At 33.8% G+C, this 20,244-nt stretch overlaps 1 protein-coding gene across 4 annotated transcripts; it reads left to right on the forward strand.

The window, feature by feature from the left end:
* The first annotated feature begins 886 nt into the window (after window positions 1-886).
* Window positions 887-19,267, forward strand: LOC126751699 (AP-1 complex subunit sigma-2). Of its 4 annotated transcripts, none has more exons than XM_050462164.1 (5): window positions 887-1,046; window positions 1,114-1,292; window positions 7,654-7,762; window positions 8,594-8,731; window positions 18,958-19,267. In XM_050462164.1, exons 2-5 carry the CDS (start codon window positions 1,114-1,116, stop codon window positions 19,000-19,002), a joined length of 471 nt encoding a protein of 156 aa, XP_050318121.1. In that variant the 5' UTR covers window positions 887-1,046; the 3' UTR covers window positions 19,003-19,267. The 4 variants fall into 4 exon arrangements, with proteins under 4 accessions (XP_050318121.1, XP_050318120.1, XP_050318119.1 ...); XM_050462163.1 differs by lacking the exon at window positions 18,958-19,267 and adding an exon at window positions 13,385-13,597 and having other exon boundaries at window positions 887-1,051; XM_050462162.1 differs by having other exon boundaries at window positions 888-1,051.
* Window positions 19,268-20,244: the final 977 nt, after the last annotated feature.

Here is a 20,244-nt window from a genome sequence, read left to right on the forward strand (position 1 = left end):
GTTCTGTACCATAAGCTATTCCAGAGACACAGACATTTTAATTTATTAAAAAATTGTTTGATATAATTATATTTTGATGTCGAAATATTCATATTCCAGACAATTAAGCCACATTTGATTTCAAACCTATTTGATCAGGTGCCCTATGATTTGAAAGGAAAAAATGATGTCAAGACGGCGTTTAACCGTGCGATTCTGTACTGTGATACAGTCTCAAGTCTCTAAATTTGAAATTAGAGTTAGATACAATATTTGAGACTTGAGACGGTTTTGCTATTCTGTAAGTGACAGTCACAAAATCTATTACATTTCTTTATTCAGAGATGTTTTTACACTTGATTGAAAATAAATATGTCGATAACAAATAGTAAATTTTCTATAACATAGTCAAAAAACATTATTACCAATAAAAATAAAAATATGTGTTGACTTTGTTTCATAATATTTACGAAATATATGTAAAATTTATTTATTTTTAACCTTTTCCTCTTTGAGTTGCTTACAAAATCTAAAAAAACGACAATCGATTAATATCTATGATGATCTCTATTCAGTGTATTCAAATGGCAAAAATTCAAATGAACAGAGTTCTTTTTAGTTTTGTGACCTGCTAACTATCAGGTCTCAAATTTGAGGCAATATTTTGAGACTAACGCTAGAGACTGTTTAGTGAATAGTAACTAGTCACAAATTGAGACTTTACCTCAAAGTGTCTCAAATAGAGACTAGAGACTGGTTCCAGAATCCCGCTATTAGAGTAAAGGTTGAAAGCAATTTTTTAAACGTGTAACGTCCCGATTAACGTAGCGTTAAACCTCCAAATCTAACAAAAAAGTATCGAGTATCATTTTTAAGGTATCGAGTGTTTAATGTGAATACATGTTTTGATTAAAATTATACATCACAAGTTATAAGTTGGACACTTAATTTGGAGATTAGAATTTTTCAACAAATATTCAGATAAATAGGTGATTCAGCTTAAATATATTTTATACGTATTATTCCAATATTAAAAAGAATAGGAACGGCTTTCTTAGTTTCTTCAAGTATGGTGAGTACAATTCATATGAATTTTAACAAATAGTAATCTGTTGATTTCACATTACATTGCAGATGCTTTTTATGTTATTGTTCAGTCGACAAGGCAAATTGCGTTTGCAGAAATGGTATATGGCTTATCCGGATAAAGTAAAGAAGAAAATAACTAGAGAATTGGTAACCACAATCCTTGCTCGCAAACCCAAGATGTGCTCTTTTCTAGAGTGGAAAGATTGCAAAATCGTTTATAAGCGGTAATAATAATAAAAAAGTGATGTTTTATATAATAGGGCTGGGATTTAGAATAGCAATTTAACCAATTTCGCGGTTAAAATGGGTATGCGCGGATAGAAGAGGTCCTTCAGATCAAGAAATATATATATGTATATATATATATATACGTATCTCAAAAACCATAAGTCAGCGGCAACTATATATATGTATATACATATAAGTATATTCTTGATCTGGAGGACCTCCTCTATCCGTACATACTCATTTTAACCCCGAAATCGGGGGATGCTATTCTAAATCGCAGCCCCATACCATACTTTGTAATCAAAAAAAAAAAAAGAACAAGTAAGGAAGGGCTGAATTCGGGTGTCACCGAACATTTTATACTCTCGCATGATAAAGTGATAATTTACATATTTTTTTATTTTGCTGTAAAATTAATTAGATTAGATCAATTTGTGTACTTTGAGTATTGAATTGTATTTTCATTTCCTAATGTATATTAAACAGAGAAGGCATCAGATGGAATTCAAAATAGCGTTATATTGGAAGAAGGTGTGGTTGTTAACCGATTTCTCCCATATTTCGTACATGTCATCAGGGTGTTAAGAAAATATTATATACCGAATTTCATTGAAATCGGTCTAGTAGTTCCTTAGATATGGTTTTTGGTCCATAAGTGGGCGACGCCACGCCCATTTTCAATTTTTAAAAAAAGCCTGGGTGCAGCTTCCTTCTGCCACTTCTTCCGTAAAATTTAGTGTTTCTGGGCGTGGCAGTAGGCCGATTTTGCCCATCTTCGAACTTAACCTTCTTATGGTTACCAAGTTTCATCGTGATATCTCAATTTTTACTCAAGTTACAGCTTGCACGGACGGACGGACGGATGGACAGACAGACATCCGGATTTAAACTCTCCTCGTCACCCTGATCACTTTGGTATTTAACCCTATATCTGACTCTTTCAGTTTTAGGACTTACAAACAACCGTTATGTGAACAAAACTATAATACTCTCCTTAGCAACTTTGTTGCGAGAGTATATAAATTATGCCGTCAATACAAAACTCATCTTTCAGAATTTTCATTATCTTGATAAATCCCGGGGTTGGATCAACCAGGGCTATTTTGATTGAAGTGCCGTTGAAGGCTGTCAACGTAAAAAGTAGTTGTTCGCGAAAAAACTGAAGACGTCTCGGTATTAGTTTGACCAGGGAAATGCGGCCGAAGTCCGCCAACGCAAACGGACCGACCAGGGTTATTTTTTTGAAATGCGGCCGAATACAGAAAGGAATTTAACGCGAAAAACAAATGCTGTGTTAATTATTTTCTGCCGTAATAAAGTTTTGGAGGATATAGTAGAAAAAAATATAAGTGTAAAATTCATTATAAATCAATGAAACACGCACTTTTAAGAGTTGAAATTTTGAACACAAACCCTTAAGTCAATAAAATCTAATTTTAATCAGTGTCAGTTTGAATGGCAGCTATATGCTATAGTAATAGTTGATTTGGATAATAATCCATGCCGAATTTCGTGAAGATACCTTATCAAATAAAAAATGCTCTTTCAAGGACTTGAGGTTGATCGATCAGTTTGTATGGCAGCTATATCCTATCGTTGTCTGATATCGGTTCGGACATATTACAGTAACTTACTAAAAGGTACTACTTATGGATGGCAACTCTAGCTGATAAAGGACTGTGTAATTGTGCGTGCTAAGAAAAATTAAATAATTTTGGTGTAAAAAGGCAAAAAATTACAAAATCTAATCATCAATCCAAAGCGCGGTACTCAGGTGTATTCAAGTGTATTGGAGTGCAGAGGCAGCAACTTGTAGCCACTGACTATTTTGGTTTAGAAGGTTTGTTACTTCGCCGATATCACCTCAAGTTGGACACAGAGGAGAACCATCAGCTGTTTTGGAGACTTTTTTGGCGCCACGAAAAATTGTTTATATTACATTAGCCTAAAAGTATACAAAAATTTTTGATTGGTGTAACAATGGCGTCGAGTAAACATGTCTGTATAACTTGCTCCAAGATTATAAGGGGAAACTCAGGAAGTATAAGCTGCAATAGTTGTAAGAATTGGTTCCACAAAAAGTGCAGCGACTTGAGTGACGAGGGTTTCAAAAAATTGCTGCTGCGTTTCGGAAAACTGGTCGTAATGACTGGCGGTGCTCTGGCTGTCACTCAGAGGTCAGTATTATCGAGGCAATCAATGACAGTGATGATGACGACAATGATTTGCCATTATCAACAAGCAAATCCGAGTTGGAGAATATGTTCGAGAAATACTTAACACCGTTCAAGAAAACAATTGAAAATATTCAGACCAGCGTTGCAGGGATCCGGCAGGACTTGAACAAATTGGCAGAGAACAACAGGGCAATCTCGCAGCAGTATAAGCAATTAGAAAAGAGGGTCGGCGCTGTTGAGAATAAATTAACATCGTTCGATGCACATAATGTGGATCCCAACATTATAATAACGGAGATCAATGAACGCAATAAGCGTGAAAGAGAGGTTATTGCTTTGAACGTGCCGGAGTCTGAGAAGCCGGTAGGCAATGATCGACGTCGGGATGATTTGGAGAAGGTTGTCGCATTATTACCACAGGAGATGTCAGAGGTGGGTCCGAAACTCGGTCTCCGTAGACTCGGCCGTCCTGTGGTAGGTAAGATTCGTCCGCTACTACTAACTACGGAGTCTGTAGCAGATGCTAGGAGTCTATTGCGTATCAAGACAGCTGGTGAGTCTGGCATCTCATTTAAGGCGAACCTAACTCGAGCTCAGCAGGAGCATCTCAGGAATCTACGTACTGAGCTTGATAATCTAACTAAGAGCGGAGATAACAGCAAGACAATTAGATATATTAATGGGGTACCGAGGATAGTCGATAAGCAGACTTTTCGTGCGCCAAAAGAAAAGCCTAAAAATTCGCTAGATATATACTACCAAAATACTCGAGGGTTAAGAACAAAATTAAAAGAGTTCTTAATCTCATCAGCAGGGCATCAATGTGATTTGATTTGTGTTAGCGAGTCATGGCTTCATGAATCAATATCAGATAGTGAAGTGGTAGATGATACGTATTTAATATTTAGGAAAGATAGAGACAACCAAACAAGCAATTGCACGAGAGGTGGAGGTGTTTTCATAGCGGTGAAGCGCAGTATTAATGCTGAACTACTGCCAACTAACTGTAGTAGTGTCGAGCAAATCTTTATTAAAGTAAAATGTACCGAGGGCGATCTAGTGGTTGGATGTGTGTATCTCCCACCACAGTCGTCATTGGATAAGTATGTGAGTCATATATCAACAATTTCTTATTTGAAGGAAAAATATCCCAACTGTGCATTGATTATTGTTGGCGACTATAATCTCCCCAGTAGCTGTCCTCAAGACGAATGTGCAAATACGGTATACAGTGAGATGAGTGTGGCTAACTGTCAACAGTATAATCAAATTCGTAACATAAATGATCGTACGCTTGATTTATGCTCTAGTAGCATTGAAATATATGTGGACAGTGCCGAGGCTATTATTGATGAGGATAAGCACCACCCGGCTATAAGTATACGTGCCGAAATCAAGGCCAACCTAAAAACGAACGTTGCACCGACCTATGCATTCAAGAAAGCGGACTACCGGGGATTGAATTACTTCTTTTTGAGGATTAACTGGATTGAACTGTATAAATTAGTATCACTGGATGACAAGGTAAACTGGCTATACGATAGAATTAACGATGGAATTATGCAATTTGTTCCTGTCCATACGAACAGGAAAGGCAACTATCCATGCTGGTTTTCTAGGGAGCTGATAGGGAAAATACAGCAGAAAAAGGATGCGCATACAACATACAAAAGATTAAAAACCAGTTACGCCTACAATGTCTTTCGTCGGTTGCGATCGGAATGCAAAAGAATCGGCAAAGGGTGTTACAGCGCATACACGTCCAGGATGGAGGAGCTTGTGCGGGTAGACACGAGTCAATTCTGGAAATTCATCAAAAGCAGGAGACGGAACAATATGGATATTCCATCCGCCGTGTCGTGGAAAGATAGTGTAGCTACGTCGGGTGGGGAAGTGAGCAATCTTTTTGCGTCGTTCTTTGGTAGCATCTATGCGGGGAAACTTAATGACAATGGGGAACCAATGCCCACAGCTCAAGCTGCGGAAACATTGACTAGTTACGATGTGAAACTATCGGAACTCACCATCCGCTTCGATGAAGTGTACGAGCAAATGTGCAAACTAGATGGAAAGAAGGGAGCCGGACCAGATGGAATACCAAACATTTTACTGAAGAACTGTGCAGTCGGACTGGCCGAACCAATAACCCACATCTTTAGTAAATCACTGGAGAGGGGTATTTTTCCGACGGCGTGGAAACGCTCGTATATTTGTCCTATTTACAAGGCAGGGTCGAGATCTGAGGTGTCCAACTACAGGCCAATATGCATACAACCGGCAATGGCTAAGTTGTTTGAGAAACTAGTTTTACGGCAGGTGAATTTCGCCTTCAAGAATACAATCTCTACCAAGCAACATGGGTTCTTTGGCGGCAGGTCTACGACTACAAACCTTTACCTGTATGTCGACCACGTACTGAGAGCGTTGGACAAGGGTGAAACAGTTCACACTATCTACACGGACTTCAGCAAAGCCTTCGCCATGGTGGATCATGAGCTCTTAATAGAAAAGATGGATCGGTACGGAGTGGCAGGAAACGTATTGAGTTGGTTCAACTCGTACTTGACTGGGAGATCTCTGCAGGTGCGAGTCAATGGCTATGTGTCGTTCGTGTTTAAAGTGTCGTCCGGGGTTCCACAGGGTTCCCATCTGGGGCCAGTGCTGTTTAGCATATTTGTAAACGACATTGGGACCAAAATGTCGTCGGACTATCTATTTTATGCTGATGACCTCAAGATCTTCAGAAAGATAAGCACTGAGGATGATGTTAGCGCATTACAGCAAGACCTCGATAGACTTGAGGAGTGGTGCGACGAAAATAAATTAAGTTTGAATTTGAAAAGGTGCGTGGTGATGTTCTTGTCACGGTCCTTGAGTCGTCGTACAGCAGTCTACCGTATTGCTGATCATCAGCTAGAAGAAGTCACAGTTGTGAAAGATCTTGGTGTCATGATCGACAATGCACTAAATTTCACCGGGCACATTGACAAAATTACATCACAGGCATACAGGACGCTTGGGTTCATTTTCAGATGTGGTGAAGACTTCAGGAATGCTGATACGTTCGTAAGGCTGTACACGACCTTGGTGCGTCCGATGTTGGAGTACTGTTCAGTGGTTTGGTCTCCCCATACCGACTGCCTCATTGACAAAGTGGAGAGAGTGCAGAAGAAACTCTGTAAATATGTCGCGTACTTCCTGGGACGTAAAGGATGGGTCGGAGGCTCGGAGGAGGTTCGTGGTCAATTTGGGATTTGTGACCTGATGAGTCGGAGACAAGTATCAGATCTCTTGTTTGCCTTTAAATCACTAAATGGATTAATCGACTCTCCGGAAATATTGGAACAATTCGGCATCGTAGGCCGTATGCCTGGTCTGAGGTCGCACAGACTGTTAAAAACAATCAACTCATCGAAGAACTACGTGCGGGGCGGACCGAGGAGCAGGGTTGTAGACTTAGTCAATAGACACTATGAAAATATTAATATGTTTGGTTGTACATATGCGAGCTACGTCTCTAGGGTTAAGGAATTAATTAATGGTGCTAATTAATAATGTATCAATACTGTATCATTGATGTGTGATTTGCCTAGTCATGGGGTATGCCTTCTTTTTTATTCTTATTTATGTTAAATTTTTCTGTACAAAGCCGATTGGCGTGAATTAATAATAAATAAATAAATAAATAAAATAGGAGTAGCAATATTTTGCTAGCAGAAAGAGGAGTAGTAACATAATTACCTTGGAAATAAAGCTACTTGAATCTCTTATGCACGTTTTTCGTTTCTCGCTCTCTTACGCATATGGGTAAGTGTTGCAATGAGTGTAATGCATTTATGCTATTAAGCATACGCGTGTGAAAGGGATGAACGAAAAGACGTACATAAGAGATTCATGTAGTTTTGTAAATTCGACCTTAAGAGACTTGTAAAAAACGGTAACAGAAATTTATTTGAGGCTTGTACAGCATATTGGAAGAATAGCTTAGGTACATTCATTAAAAGCTATTCATTATTTATAACTTAAATAATTAAGTAAATAATTAAATTCAGCAAACATGTTGATAATTCGTAACCGAAAAACCTTAAAAAAAGATATAAAAATGATCTAAAAATTTGAAAATAAGTGAAATATTATATTACAGCTTATAATCAGGAATATTCTTTCTAATTTATTTTAGATATGCGAGTTTATATTTTTGTTGCGCTATTGAACAAAATGATAATGAATTGTTAACTCTCGAAATCATTCATCGTTATGTCGAACTATTGGATAAATATTTTGGAAGTGTAAGTATCTGAATTATAAAACCAATTATCTGTATATATAGAGTAGAAAATTTAATCATCGCTACAAATATAATTCCATTTTATTTTATACCTTGAACACGGTATTTTAAATTTTCCACGAAGTATGTACGTTAACACCCAAAGGGAATATATATTTATATATTGTGAAGATATATATATATTTATATATATATATATACGATCAGCATCACAAGCCAAGTCGATTTAGCCATCCGTTTGTCTGTATGTACCCAAAGGTCATCAGTACAACAAGTTTTATCTCTGCAACCTCCGAAACATCGTCAAGACACCCTATGCATTCGCATAAAAGAGGTTTTATAGGCAGCTTCTACAATAGTCTGCTGATATGTCTGTTAGACAGTGACCTGTTAACACTTTTACTAGAGTTCTTGTGCCATTCCTTTTGAATTTTTATAGTTGGCATGTGCCGTCCATATTCTATTCATCCCATGTTTGCCTACTTATTAAGCAAGCTAGGAATTGACAGACTGAGCTATATGTATAACATATTTGTCGATTAAATATCAACAGAGGCATATAAATTCTGGTTAATTCATCTGTTTCACAGTAATCAGGAATATCACTATGTTCTGCAACCCATTGCGGGGTATTATAGCTTCAGTGCTACGTTTTCCTTGTTTGTTTGAATATCGTTACAATTAATATTTTATTTATACATTCATGTTTTAAAAGACATTAGAGTGTAAAAATATAATTATAATATTATGACATTGTAATTTTGGGAGATCATTAGATTAGATACTCAGTATGAATTGATTGAATTTTTCTTACTAAGCATTCTATATTTAGGTTTGCGAATTGGATATAATTTTTAATTTTGAGAAAGCATACTTTATCTTGGATGAGTTGTTAATTGGTGGTGAAATACAGGAGACTTCCAAAAAAAATGTGCTTAAAGCAATTGCATCCCAGGATTTACTACAAGAGGTCAGTACACCAGAAGCATATGACTTGTAGAACTTAAAGATATAAAAACATAATATTATTAATAAATGTAGAAGAGAGGGCATATTTTTTATAATAGCTATAGTTATATGTTTTGCATTATATTCTAGTTTTGAAGCATTCAAATTTATTATCTGAATATACATTTCCTATACATATATACATTTCGTAACAATATTAATATTTATCATAACATTTCCCTTTGCTTTGTATTCTTTTAGTTTTCACTTAATATATTTTTTTAAATGTACATCGCATATAAAGAAAAATATTTCTGTTCATATTGTGTTTCGATATCATTATTCAATAGTTAAAGATTTGCTCGATAAGTAGCTTTCTAGGCCTTTTTCAAATCGGCACACTTTCAAGATATTATTTACGCCCTCCTTTCATTCTTCTAAATGCAACTTTTTTGAAGACTTTTCAAACTTCGACTCCAAAAAATATAATCGACTATCAAGGTAAATTCATACAAGTTGTAAATAAGAATCAAACATGCTATTAGTGCATTTTTTCTGCGATTCTTATTTTCATTTTACGAATGTATTGTTCTTATATCTGTTACTTGCTGTAGCTTTCATCTTTTATGAATTTACCTTACGACATATTAAAGTATATGGAATTTGTTCATCATTTAAATATTTATAAAAAATAAATTATATTCTTGCCATCACAATATTGTTTTTTTTGCCAAAATCTCTGAATTTAATGCAAAATTTGATTTTGATAAGAAAACTTACCAGGTTTGTGCAATTCAAAACATGATTTAATGTAACAAATATTCCGGCTGCATTACATAAAAGTATACTTTGATCGAATGCATTGCAATTGACGTTTTCGGAGTCCGTCATATTCAAAACTCGAATCCTTCGTTCATGACTTTGTAAATTATATCTCGAAGACATGCGTAAATTTTCATTAAGGTCGATGTGTAATTCACAAGAAATCTTGACAACTGACTTTAAAAGTACAGTTTCGAGAAACACGACAGTTTTAAGTGAATATGTACATAATTGATCTCGGGCGCATACCTGTCCTCAGGACTGCATCTCCAAAACTATAAATTTTTTGAAGCCGTGAAACTCATGTAAACCCTTTAATTATTTTAGATTAAATGATAAAATTTTACGAATTTTTATTTCACACTATTAAAACGTTAGAAGATAATTCGAATTTTAATGCATTCAATTATTTACGGATTTTATTAATATTGTTACATAAATGAGTTGATTACATATACATATGTTATTAGATAAATTGTTATATTACTTAAAGAAACTGTATTTATTTATGTATGTATTGACTTGATTGTTATTTCCGTTGTAATGTTCTGCATGCATGCATGCTTAAATATTAAAATTGTCTGCGTGAATTAAATGTTTTTTATAACAAAATATTTATAAATGTCCTAATTTCTAAAAGTAATGCAAATAAAGTTCTATTATTTGCTTAGCAAACATTTTTTAAGTATAATACAAACAATTGCCGCATTTACTTGTTATTAAAAGAAAAGTGTAAATTTTCATCAGTGTCTATGTTTGTTTGGCATTAAAGCCTTCTACGACAAAATTTATAGCTATATTATAATATTTATGGCGGAATGTTCAAAAATAAAAAGAATTTATTTGAGTATATAAACGCGTGACAATTTGTTGTAATTTATTCAGCAGTTATTTATTTCATAAACAATTGGTTACGCTTTGTTCATTTTTCTTGTTGCAATATCTACCTTTCAGATTAAAAATATAACTCTTTCAGAATAAATCTTTCATTAACAGTAATATTCGTGTTAATAATAATTACGGTCGCAAGGTTTTTGTTTTGTGCTTTTTATATGCTTAATTTAATATCGATTGCACGCTGCATGTAATTATCGCAGCCTTCTCTATGCGTTGTTAGTCTCCAATATGCATTTTTCATTAACTCGTGTCAAATTTATGCACATAAATTAAACATATTTATTAACAATGTTTTAACCTTTTTTTTATATTATTATAATTCATTACAATTTATGCTTACCCCGCAAAAATGATGAAATCGATCAACTACAACAGGATTTCAATGAGTATTTAAATTAATTTAATATACTTATTCAATTTATTACATATGCACACTAATTTATAATGTTACTATGTACATAACATACTAACCTTCGTAGGGTTTAATACACTAAGTACCAAAGCTACTGGTTTGGTTAAAGTTGAGTTGTTAATTTGTAAATCTTAAACTTTATAATTTACATATGTACATACATAATTATATACAACGGATCACACGAATAAATAAAAGTATAAACTATGAAACAACGATCGATTAATATCAACACTAAAGCGTCTATTCGACGACAGCCAGTTCTACATTGTCGGAATTGCGCCGGATTTTATGATGCATAGGCTTTTTTAGCGATCTAATCTCTTTAGATCGGTAAGTAGAAATATAACAAAAACTCAACCCGGTTGCACTGTAAACCTTGATCCATACCAGAATTAAGTCCGAGGCAGATGCTGAATCTGAATTTCACTCACTTTGAGTGATAAACGTAGTAACGGAACGAACTCAGCGAGGCATAAGACATTTACCAACTACTGGTCCATCACATGTTATTTTCAATTATGCTAGACAATATTATGCGGTTATTCGGTATGCGGTTTCGAAAACAAATATCGTTATACATATGTACTTTTTACTCGGCTAGTGTCATTTTCAAACTAGTGTAATAGTGTTGCTAACTAAGCATTATAAATACCAGCAAGTATTGTAAGAGACAACACGATCTATGCATCAAATCATAATCTCTGAAGTATTACGTGGCAAGACATATTTGAGACCTTTAATTTAGCTCTGTAACTCTTCGCGATACATTAATAAATAGTGCCGGCCATTGGACGAAGAAAACAAAAAATACGTATTTCTTAGAAAATTATTCTTGAATTTGCCTTGTCAGGTCAAAATTTACAATTAAAATTTCTGTTTATTTGCCATATTTGTCTTGACGACTGTACCAGAATCAACTACATATCACCTGAAATGCAAAATAACGTAACAACATTTTCGGAAATTTACAGTGGCATGAGTGAAACACGAAATAAAATGGAACATGAGCGAAAAAAAATTAATATTGGTTAAAACTGGTTTACATCTGAGCGCAGAACCTAAAAATGTTGAACATATGTAATATTATGTATGTAATTTGAAGTAGTGAAGCGTAATCAATAAGACACTCAATATCGAATTTTTTGATGATACGTTATTTTGCATTTCAGGTGACGATATGTACATATGTTCAAAAGTTTACCACTACTCCTATTTTTCTAGCTTTTTTAACTTTGTCTCAATTGCTTTATGAATACTAAATGTAATAAATTTCTACTTATGACATTGACACACTTGTTTTGAAAATTGTCTTATAAAATAATTTTCATTAGTAAATTAATATACTAAATCTACTGTTTGTTTACTTATTTAGTTTTTACCCTGCCACTACTAAGTGTTTATTAAAATTATCATTTTATTCTATTAACCGTATTCAGACGATAATTTATTTATTTGTAAATCTTATTTATTTTCTTCATAATACATACATACATATATGTATAAGTAAATGGTCAAGATTTATTCTTGCACATATTTACATATGGGTATACTTTTACATACATATGTACATACATAGTATAGTCATTAAAATTCATTAGATGCGGTATAAGATTCATCGATGAAGTTAATGTTTCTTTCCAACATGTTTATTTTTAAAAGGTTGAGTAATTCATACCTTAACTAATAAAAAAATTCGAAGTAAACAAATTAGAGGTTTGTTTGAAAATTTCCAGTAATAGACTTTATCCCATATAGGCAACCCTTCGTACAAATAGTTTGGGGAAACAAAACCTATAAAATAATTTATCTAAAAAAATTGGCTTCATTCACTCCCGAAAGAATATGTGTTGTATTGTGTGATCGTTTTTGTTGTTTATATTGTATACATGTGTTGTCAACTCCAAATCTACAGAATACGTTTATAACTGAAAAATATGAATATCTGCAAGTGAGTAGCACCAACTGTATTTGTAAATTTTTTTTTTATTATAATTATATAATATTATTATATTAACTGTTACACCTTTTTTAATTCATTGCAATCGTATTTATGAGTTATGTATGGCGCTAAACAAAAAATACTGATAGAATACTTTTACTTAAAATATATGTGTAAATAATATATACTCAAGTACTATATGACATCGACGATTTGATCGAAGCGACCTAGATAAAAATAAACATAATTTTAGATTTTTAATACATTAGTATACTGAGTTATATAAATGTAATATATTGATATTCGTATAAAATAAAGAAAACCTGTTAATGTTAGATTTGCGCTCGAGACTTGGCAGTAGATCCCAAAATTTTATCACCAGTAGATTATGTAAATCTCTTTAATTTTTATTATGAATTTAATATTTCCCGGACAAGCAGACATCACATTACTATATACTTATTTTATGTAGTTATGTTCATTAAACTAAAAATATTGGTTGCTTCATTTAATGCTATCTGTCATATTTGCTTATGTATAGATGAAGAGGTATGATACACTCTTACTTTGTTTTTTTTTTTTTTGTTTTTTTTGTACTTTAGGACGAAGCTGTTGAGGGCACTTTAAGAGACATTGGACTACTGTAAAATGTTGTAAGAAATTTACCATATAAATATTAAAATACCGATCTTATTTTGAATTTACATTTATTAGTTTAATGATAAGGGTCATTTGGTAATTTTAATATTGTATACATATATGTATATAAAAATAATAAAGCGAATTAAGAATGGTTTTAACGAAATCAAACCGAATATTTGGAAAAAAATTTATTAATGATACTTTTTACAGTGATTATGAAATATGTATGTACATGAACTGAACTTCCTTAACTCGAGACTTCGAGTACTTCGCATAAAGTTTTTTGCATAATTTTGTATATAAAATAGGTATTTTGTAATTTTTGGGTGAACATATAGTTTTTGGTTGTTTGTTTCAGTGAATAGAGATTTTAATCTGTTTAGTGCTTGTGGTGATCATCAGTTGTATTTAAATTGGGATTTAAAATTGCAAAGGAATGCGTTATATCATTTTTCGATGCCGATTGAATAATTTCTTCATCAGACTTCTTATCGTTTTCCATGGCGATAGAAGTCATATTCGTTGCGTCTGAAATATTCCGTTCTTCAATATCATCTGTTACAAATCCGCCTGAGTAAATATCATTGTTCACCTAAATTCTATCTCTAATAGCAATGTTTAAAGGGATAAATACGCGCGGTGAGTTCTACGTGTTCAGCTGTTTATAGAGAGGGATTTCTTTCCCCCAAAAATTCAACTTAGAGAATCAAGTGGCAATTTAAAAGTTCGGTTTATGGAAGAAAAAATGCATGAAATTTTATTTGTATTGCCAATTCAAGAGTTCCAGTTATGAAAGTTCCACTGTATCTGTGTTCATGATATGCAAATCTACATGTGCATTTGCTCATAAAACTAAGTGAAAATATTAAATAATGTGGTATTATTATGGAAAAGGTCAGAGTAATTAAATTTATGAATCAGAGCGGACTCTTTTTCTAGTGTTTTCAATAACTTTTTTTAGTAATTCTTACTAATTTTAAATAAAACTAACTAACAGCGGCATTTGAGCTTTTCCAGAAGTAATTCATTGGGAAGCTTTCGTAGGCTCTTAAAATTTTCTTCCAACAAAATGTGAAAAATAAGACATACGTATGTAAATAGCAAAATGTTAAATTGCCATATCAGTCCTTCAGAAGTTTTTTCAAGTTTCACATTATTTTCCAATTCCCAATAATTATACAGTAGACTTATAACTTACGCTTACAAATGTAAGCATTTGTTAACAATAACAAAAATATGTGAAATCGTTATCCCATGCAAAACTCAAAAGGTGGAATGGGCGAAACTCTTTATTAGATTTGATAATGTTTAATGGTTTAATAATGTTTATATTAAATTCATGTGAAAAAATATTGTTGTTTCTTTAAACTCAACATTCGACTGTTAAAAAACATTTAAACTCAAAAAATTGTGTTGGTATATACTGTTGTTTAATTATTTATGATGATTTCTGGTAACTTTAAATCTATGAGATTGAATGTACGGAAGTTTCAAATTTGACTGGTATATTGTTAAACATTCTAACCGGAATGAATCCAAATGTATATAGTACCATACGTCCAAATATTGTATTCGCCGCAGTATTCCCGAGAACGGTTTGGAAATAGAAGGAAAAAACATCTATTGTAAGTTGCAGTGGTACAAATTCTATATTAATCAATATTACTTTACATTCTCTTTTGGTAAATGTTGGGTCATAATCCATTGTGTTTTTGGAGAGAAATTTGAAAATAAATTTTAATTTAAATTTAATACAGTTGCAACCCGATGCTATTAAATTTACCTAATATCGATGTGGTTGATAAAATTTTTGAGTTGTGACATTTTTATAAGATCCATGAATATACATATGTAATTAGCGAAATTTAACAGGTATGTTGCTGAAAATACACATTAGAGGTGGGCATAAAGTGGATTCGAAAAGTGTTCAGGAATTGTAAAGCTTACTTTACTCATTGAATTTCATCCAAATATTGCAACACTTCAAATTTTTTGCTGTTATAAAGCATCGACATTCTAGTTTTCAAAGCCCTCTTCATATGATTTGCATGATTTTGAATAAATGCTGTTCAAATCCGAATAAGCGAATGTAAAAAATATTTGACTTAGAGGTAAAGTGGCGATTGAAGTGGGATCACTTTGTTTTTCGCTGACATGTACGGTTTTTTAATCACTGGTTTTTCATACATATTTGAACTTTTCAGAGTTGCATAACTTAGTGCCTAAAGACGACGACAAAAACACTTTGTTGTTTACATCTACAGTGTCCTAAAGTCCTTTATGTTTTAGAAATGAGCTTTTTAGACCTGTCCAACTTTTTGGGTTGTGTGTTAACAATGTTATGTTTTTTTTTTTTTTTTTTTTTTTTTATTTTGCTAATGACATCAATTAAAATGTTATGTCTGTGCAATCGCTTACAAACCTAAGTAACGGATGATCCAGTAGAGGTACTATTTTCAATAGCATTTTTTTTGGACAGTTCACGCGTGAATCGTGTCAAACTGTCATGAAAATATGTTCAGTATTGTTTGGCATTTCATCATGGGAAGACTTACGCCTGAACAACGTTTACAAATCGTTCAATTATGTTACGAAAATTCCCGCGCTTCGCTCAACTTATAGTCAATCGGCACCATCAACCATCTTGATACCCAGCATTCATTATTGGATAATATTCGGCCAAATAAACCACGCCATAGCTCAGAAAGTACACGAAGACCGTGAAGAGTCGATTCGGCGCTGCTTTCAGCAACTCGGACTGACGTAAGGAACGACTTGGCCCATTTTTCGTCCTTTAAAATACAGTATTGTTTGGCATTTCATCATGGGAAGACTTGTGCAAGAACTGAAAATTCCCGCGCTTCGCTCAACTTATAGTCAATCGGCACCATCAACCATCTTGATACCCAGCATTCATTATTGGATAATATTCGGCCATAGCTCAACCTTCCCGCTGCTTTCAGCAACTCGGACTGACGTAAGGAACGACTTGGCCCATTTTACGTCCTTTAAAATACAGCTTGTGCAAGAACTGAAGGCGCTCAACCTTCCCAAACGACATCGCTTCGCTCTATGGGCTCATGAAAAATACCAAGAAGATCCACATCGCATCAATCAATGGATTCTTGGAGAGAGAACACTTCAGTGAAATTAAACGAAAAAACAAAATGTTCCATACGTGAACACTTTGGGAACCAGAGAGCTGCAACGAGTATATTAAATCAGAACAAACACTCGTGCCAAAAACACAATCAAATCAATTCTGTTCATCATAGACAGCAATGGTGATCAATTCGAGTATCCGCCAGCGTCAACTGATTTGAAGCAACATGAACATCTGTTCTTCGGCAATCACGATAGAGTAAACGGTATGGCTGGCTTCGATTTAAATCGTATCATGTCAGTTTATAGCGTTGCGACGATTGTTTGAATCGATATGAAACTGCGGTTAAAAGTGGCCATACACAACACACATGTGCGTTCGATCGATATGTGTTCGATTGCGATTTACTCGTGTATTGGCTCGTGCGTATACCAATCCATGTTCGCGAAAATGTTTGATTTTTTACGATCGGTGTGCACACATGTATGTTGTGTATGGTGCTGTGTGTACAGAAAATCTCATTTTTCTCGTGTCGGCGAATAGGAAACATCGCGGACGAACAATTTTCCGCTTGCTTGTCGCACATATTCACTGTTTGAAGAACGAACGCAAAATGGATTTGTAGTTGTGTATGGCGAAACGATTTAATACAAATCGAACGCACATGTGTGTCGTGTATGGCCACTTAAACTACGAGTACAGCAAATTTTCTGGTGGGTTGATTTGAATCATGTGTGGAAAAAAATGTATCAGCTTTGAACATGTGCGCATGTTACAAATTTTCGATGCGTAAAAAATGGAAATTCCATCGAGTACGTACATACATATATACATACATTTGTTGTATATATGTCCTCGATGGTATTTCCATTATATACAACATTTAAACAAATGTATATATGTACATACACACGTATTTGAAATAGAACAGAATGGAATTAATTAGTTGGTTGATTGAGTTGGGCTAGAAATTGCCCTTGTCGCTACATACGACACAACTTTTAATACAATTTTGAGGCCAACTTCATTTTGAATATTCACTTCGTTGCTTAAACATGAGTTCGGAAGTTGTTGCTTTACTTATTATATATGACGCGCTCTCTTCGACAGCCGAAATAAAATGGCGAAATCGTTTGAAATCGCACGACCAACCCAAACACGATCCAACTAACACAACCAACTTGACAAAATATCAAAAAATTTTGATTTTCATCCAATCAGTTGGTACAACTCATACAACTGCCTCATATACGTAACAATCAGTTGTACAATTCGATGAATTTGGTACAATAATTGGCGCGTGTATGCCTTCCAGAAGTGCACGAGTAAATCAGTGTTTAGGGGATAATATACAAACCGAACGCTTTCGATCATTTCAATCATTGAAGCATGAGTATGTATCATTTCGGGTATTTTCTGCTAATGCGAACGTTCATAAACAAATCATGTATAAGCTGATCGCTAGTGATTCAAAGTTGTTCTCTATCGCTGATTTAAAGACAAACGGTTCGATTGGTGTACATGAACAAAAATTTATTACTCGTTGCAGTTCTCTGGTATGAAGAAACCACCAAATTATTAAGCATAATATATGGGCGTTGTCAGTTCATATTGTATGTATAGTATAGTCGATAAACGATTGGTTTTATTTATTTTGAAAACTGAGAAATAGTACGAAATTTAAAAAAATTGCTATTATGAATAAGCTTAAATTATTTATTAAAATATTAACACTTTGTTTCCATTTAAAATATCCATAAAAGGGCATATGTCCATATATACACTCCATCCTAACTGTAGTGTGTATTAATTTGTTTACCTGTAGTTTTTGTATTGGTTATTTGGTTTACAAGCTATTATTTTTTATTATTTCTATTTCACTGTACAATTTTGTAATTTGAATTTTTATTTAATAAATACATTAAATACTGCTTCTTGTGGCCTCTATATCTAATTAATGGATCTCAAATTATTTGTTTGCCTAAATGTATACTGAAAATGTTTGTTCTGTGTACATATGTATGTATACATGTATATTTCTGTTTTATATACTAAACACTTTCATAAGAACTGATTACTTATTTGATTATACAAACACTAAAAATATATGTAGCACTATTCTCTCCTACTACTTAATTTTCGTGCTACTTGTCTTTTAATGGTTGTCATGTGATCACACTGGAAGTTTTTATGTACAAACACTGTAAGTATATGTATTATTATTTATTTTATATAAATTTGGACAAAACTTTTACAAAATACTATTGCCATACTCTGTATTAATTTCAAATTTGCACCGAATTTTATAATAATATTTAAATACCTCTGTTTCTTCGGAACTCTAGTTATTTGTAAATGCCTTATAAACAGATTACGGTTTCAAACTAATTTCGTCGTCTTATGACTCAAATCATTTGCTATTCATTTTAGGACGAGACTCCACAGGGCTTTTTTGACGACCACGGCCTCGGATAAATAAATGGTTTATTGATACATTAACTCAGCTGAGATTTTGACTTATGGCATTAAACCTAATAATATATTATCATCATTCCTTAATATAAAAATATATGCTAACAATTAAGAAAAAAATAAATACAAAATTTATAAATAATAAAATAAATAAGCGAATTCTCGTCATTGTTAATGCTGAGAGATTACAATTATGATGCAACAGCAACTGGCTAAGATGACGATATTTCTTTGAAATAAATAAGTGTAGTCAACTTTTTAAAAAACATTTGATTATTTATTTCACTAACTTTTAATCACATAAATATTAATTTGTTAGGTATGAAATCCTTTTGTTTGTGTAACATGAGCGAATCAAGTAGTTTAAGGGGATCATGGCGCAAGCGCACTCTTTCACACATATAAAAAAAGAGCCTCACTGGTCAGAACAGGCAAAATTTTTTTTTTTTTTTCAAATAAATGAGTCTAGTCAAATGTTTATATAACATTTTGTTATTTATTTTACTTACTTATTTAGGAATTAATCACATAGCGTAAATAAAAGTAATTATGTAACATGAAAAAGCAAGTGATCCAAAAAAGTCTATAGACTTTCGGAAATTCTCCAGTTCACGCTAGGGTCACTCGTTTCTCGCGGCAACTTGAGCTCTTCGTCTGCGATTGGTGGTGGTTTGACTCCAAGAACGCCATTCACGGGAAGGGAGTCGGTGAAGGTGTTAATGGCTCCACTGTGAATGGTGGTCAGTACCTGTCGAAAGCCAGTTGCTTCTTTGTCTTTTCCCCATGTGCTGCCGGCTAGCGACTTGAGGATTTTGTTGCGGCTCTGTACCTTGGCGATAATCACCAAAAATCTTAGGGTTATTGACAGTCGGAATTCTGACGCCATCGACTGCAATATTAAGATCAAGTCTATACTCCTTCGTCCAGTTCGTAAAAATGGTCGCTGTGAATTTGGTGGGGGAAAGTGTGAGGTTCCGTGCAGTGAGGAAACGAGAAAGGTCGGAGAGGTAGTTGTTTACTTTCGAACACATGCCATCGATTCCATTGCCCAACGTCAATATTGTGCAATCATCTGCGTACGAGGTTATGGAAACCCCCTCTGGTGGCTGCGGGAGTTTCGAGATGTAGAAGTTAAACAGTAGCGGAGAGAAGACACCACCCTGCGGAGCCCCCTGTTTAATTTTTCTCAGTTTAGATGTTTCATCTCGAAATAGTACGGATGATTGACGACCGTTCAGGTAGTTC

This window comes from Bactrocera neohumeralis, chromosome 2 (assembly GCF_024586455.1).
Source record: "Bactrocera neohumeralis isolate Rockhampton chromosome 2, APGP_CSIRO_Bneo_wtdbg2-racon-allhic-juicebox.fasta_v2, whole genome shotgun sequence".
NCBI lineage: Eukaryota > Metazoa > Arthropoda > Insecta > Diptera > Tephritidae > Bactrocera > Bactrocera neohumeralis.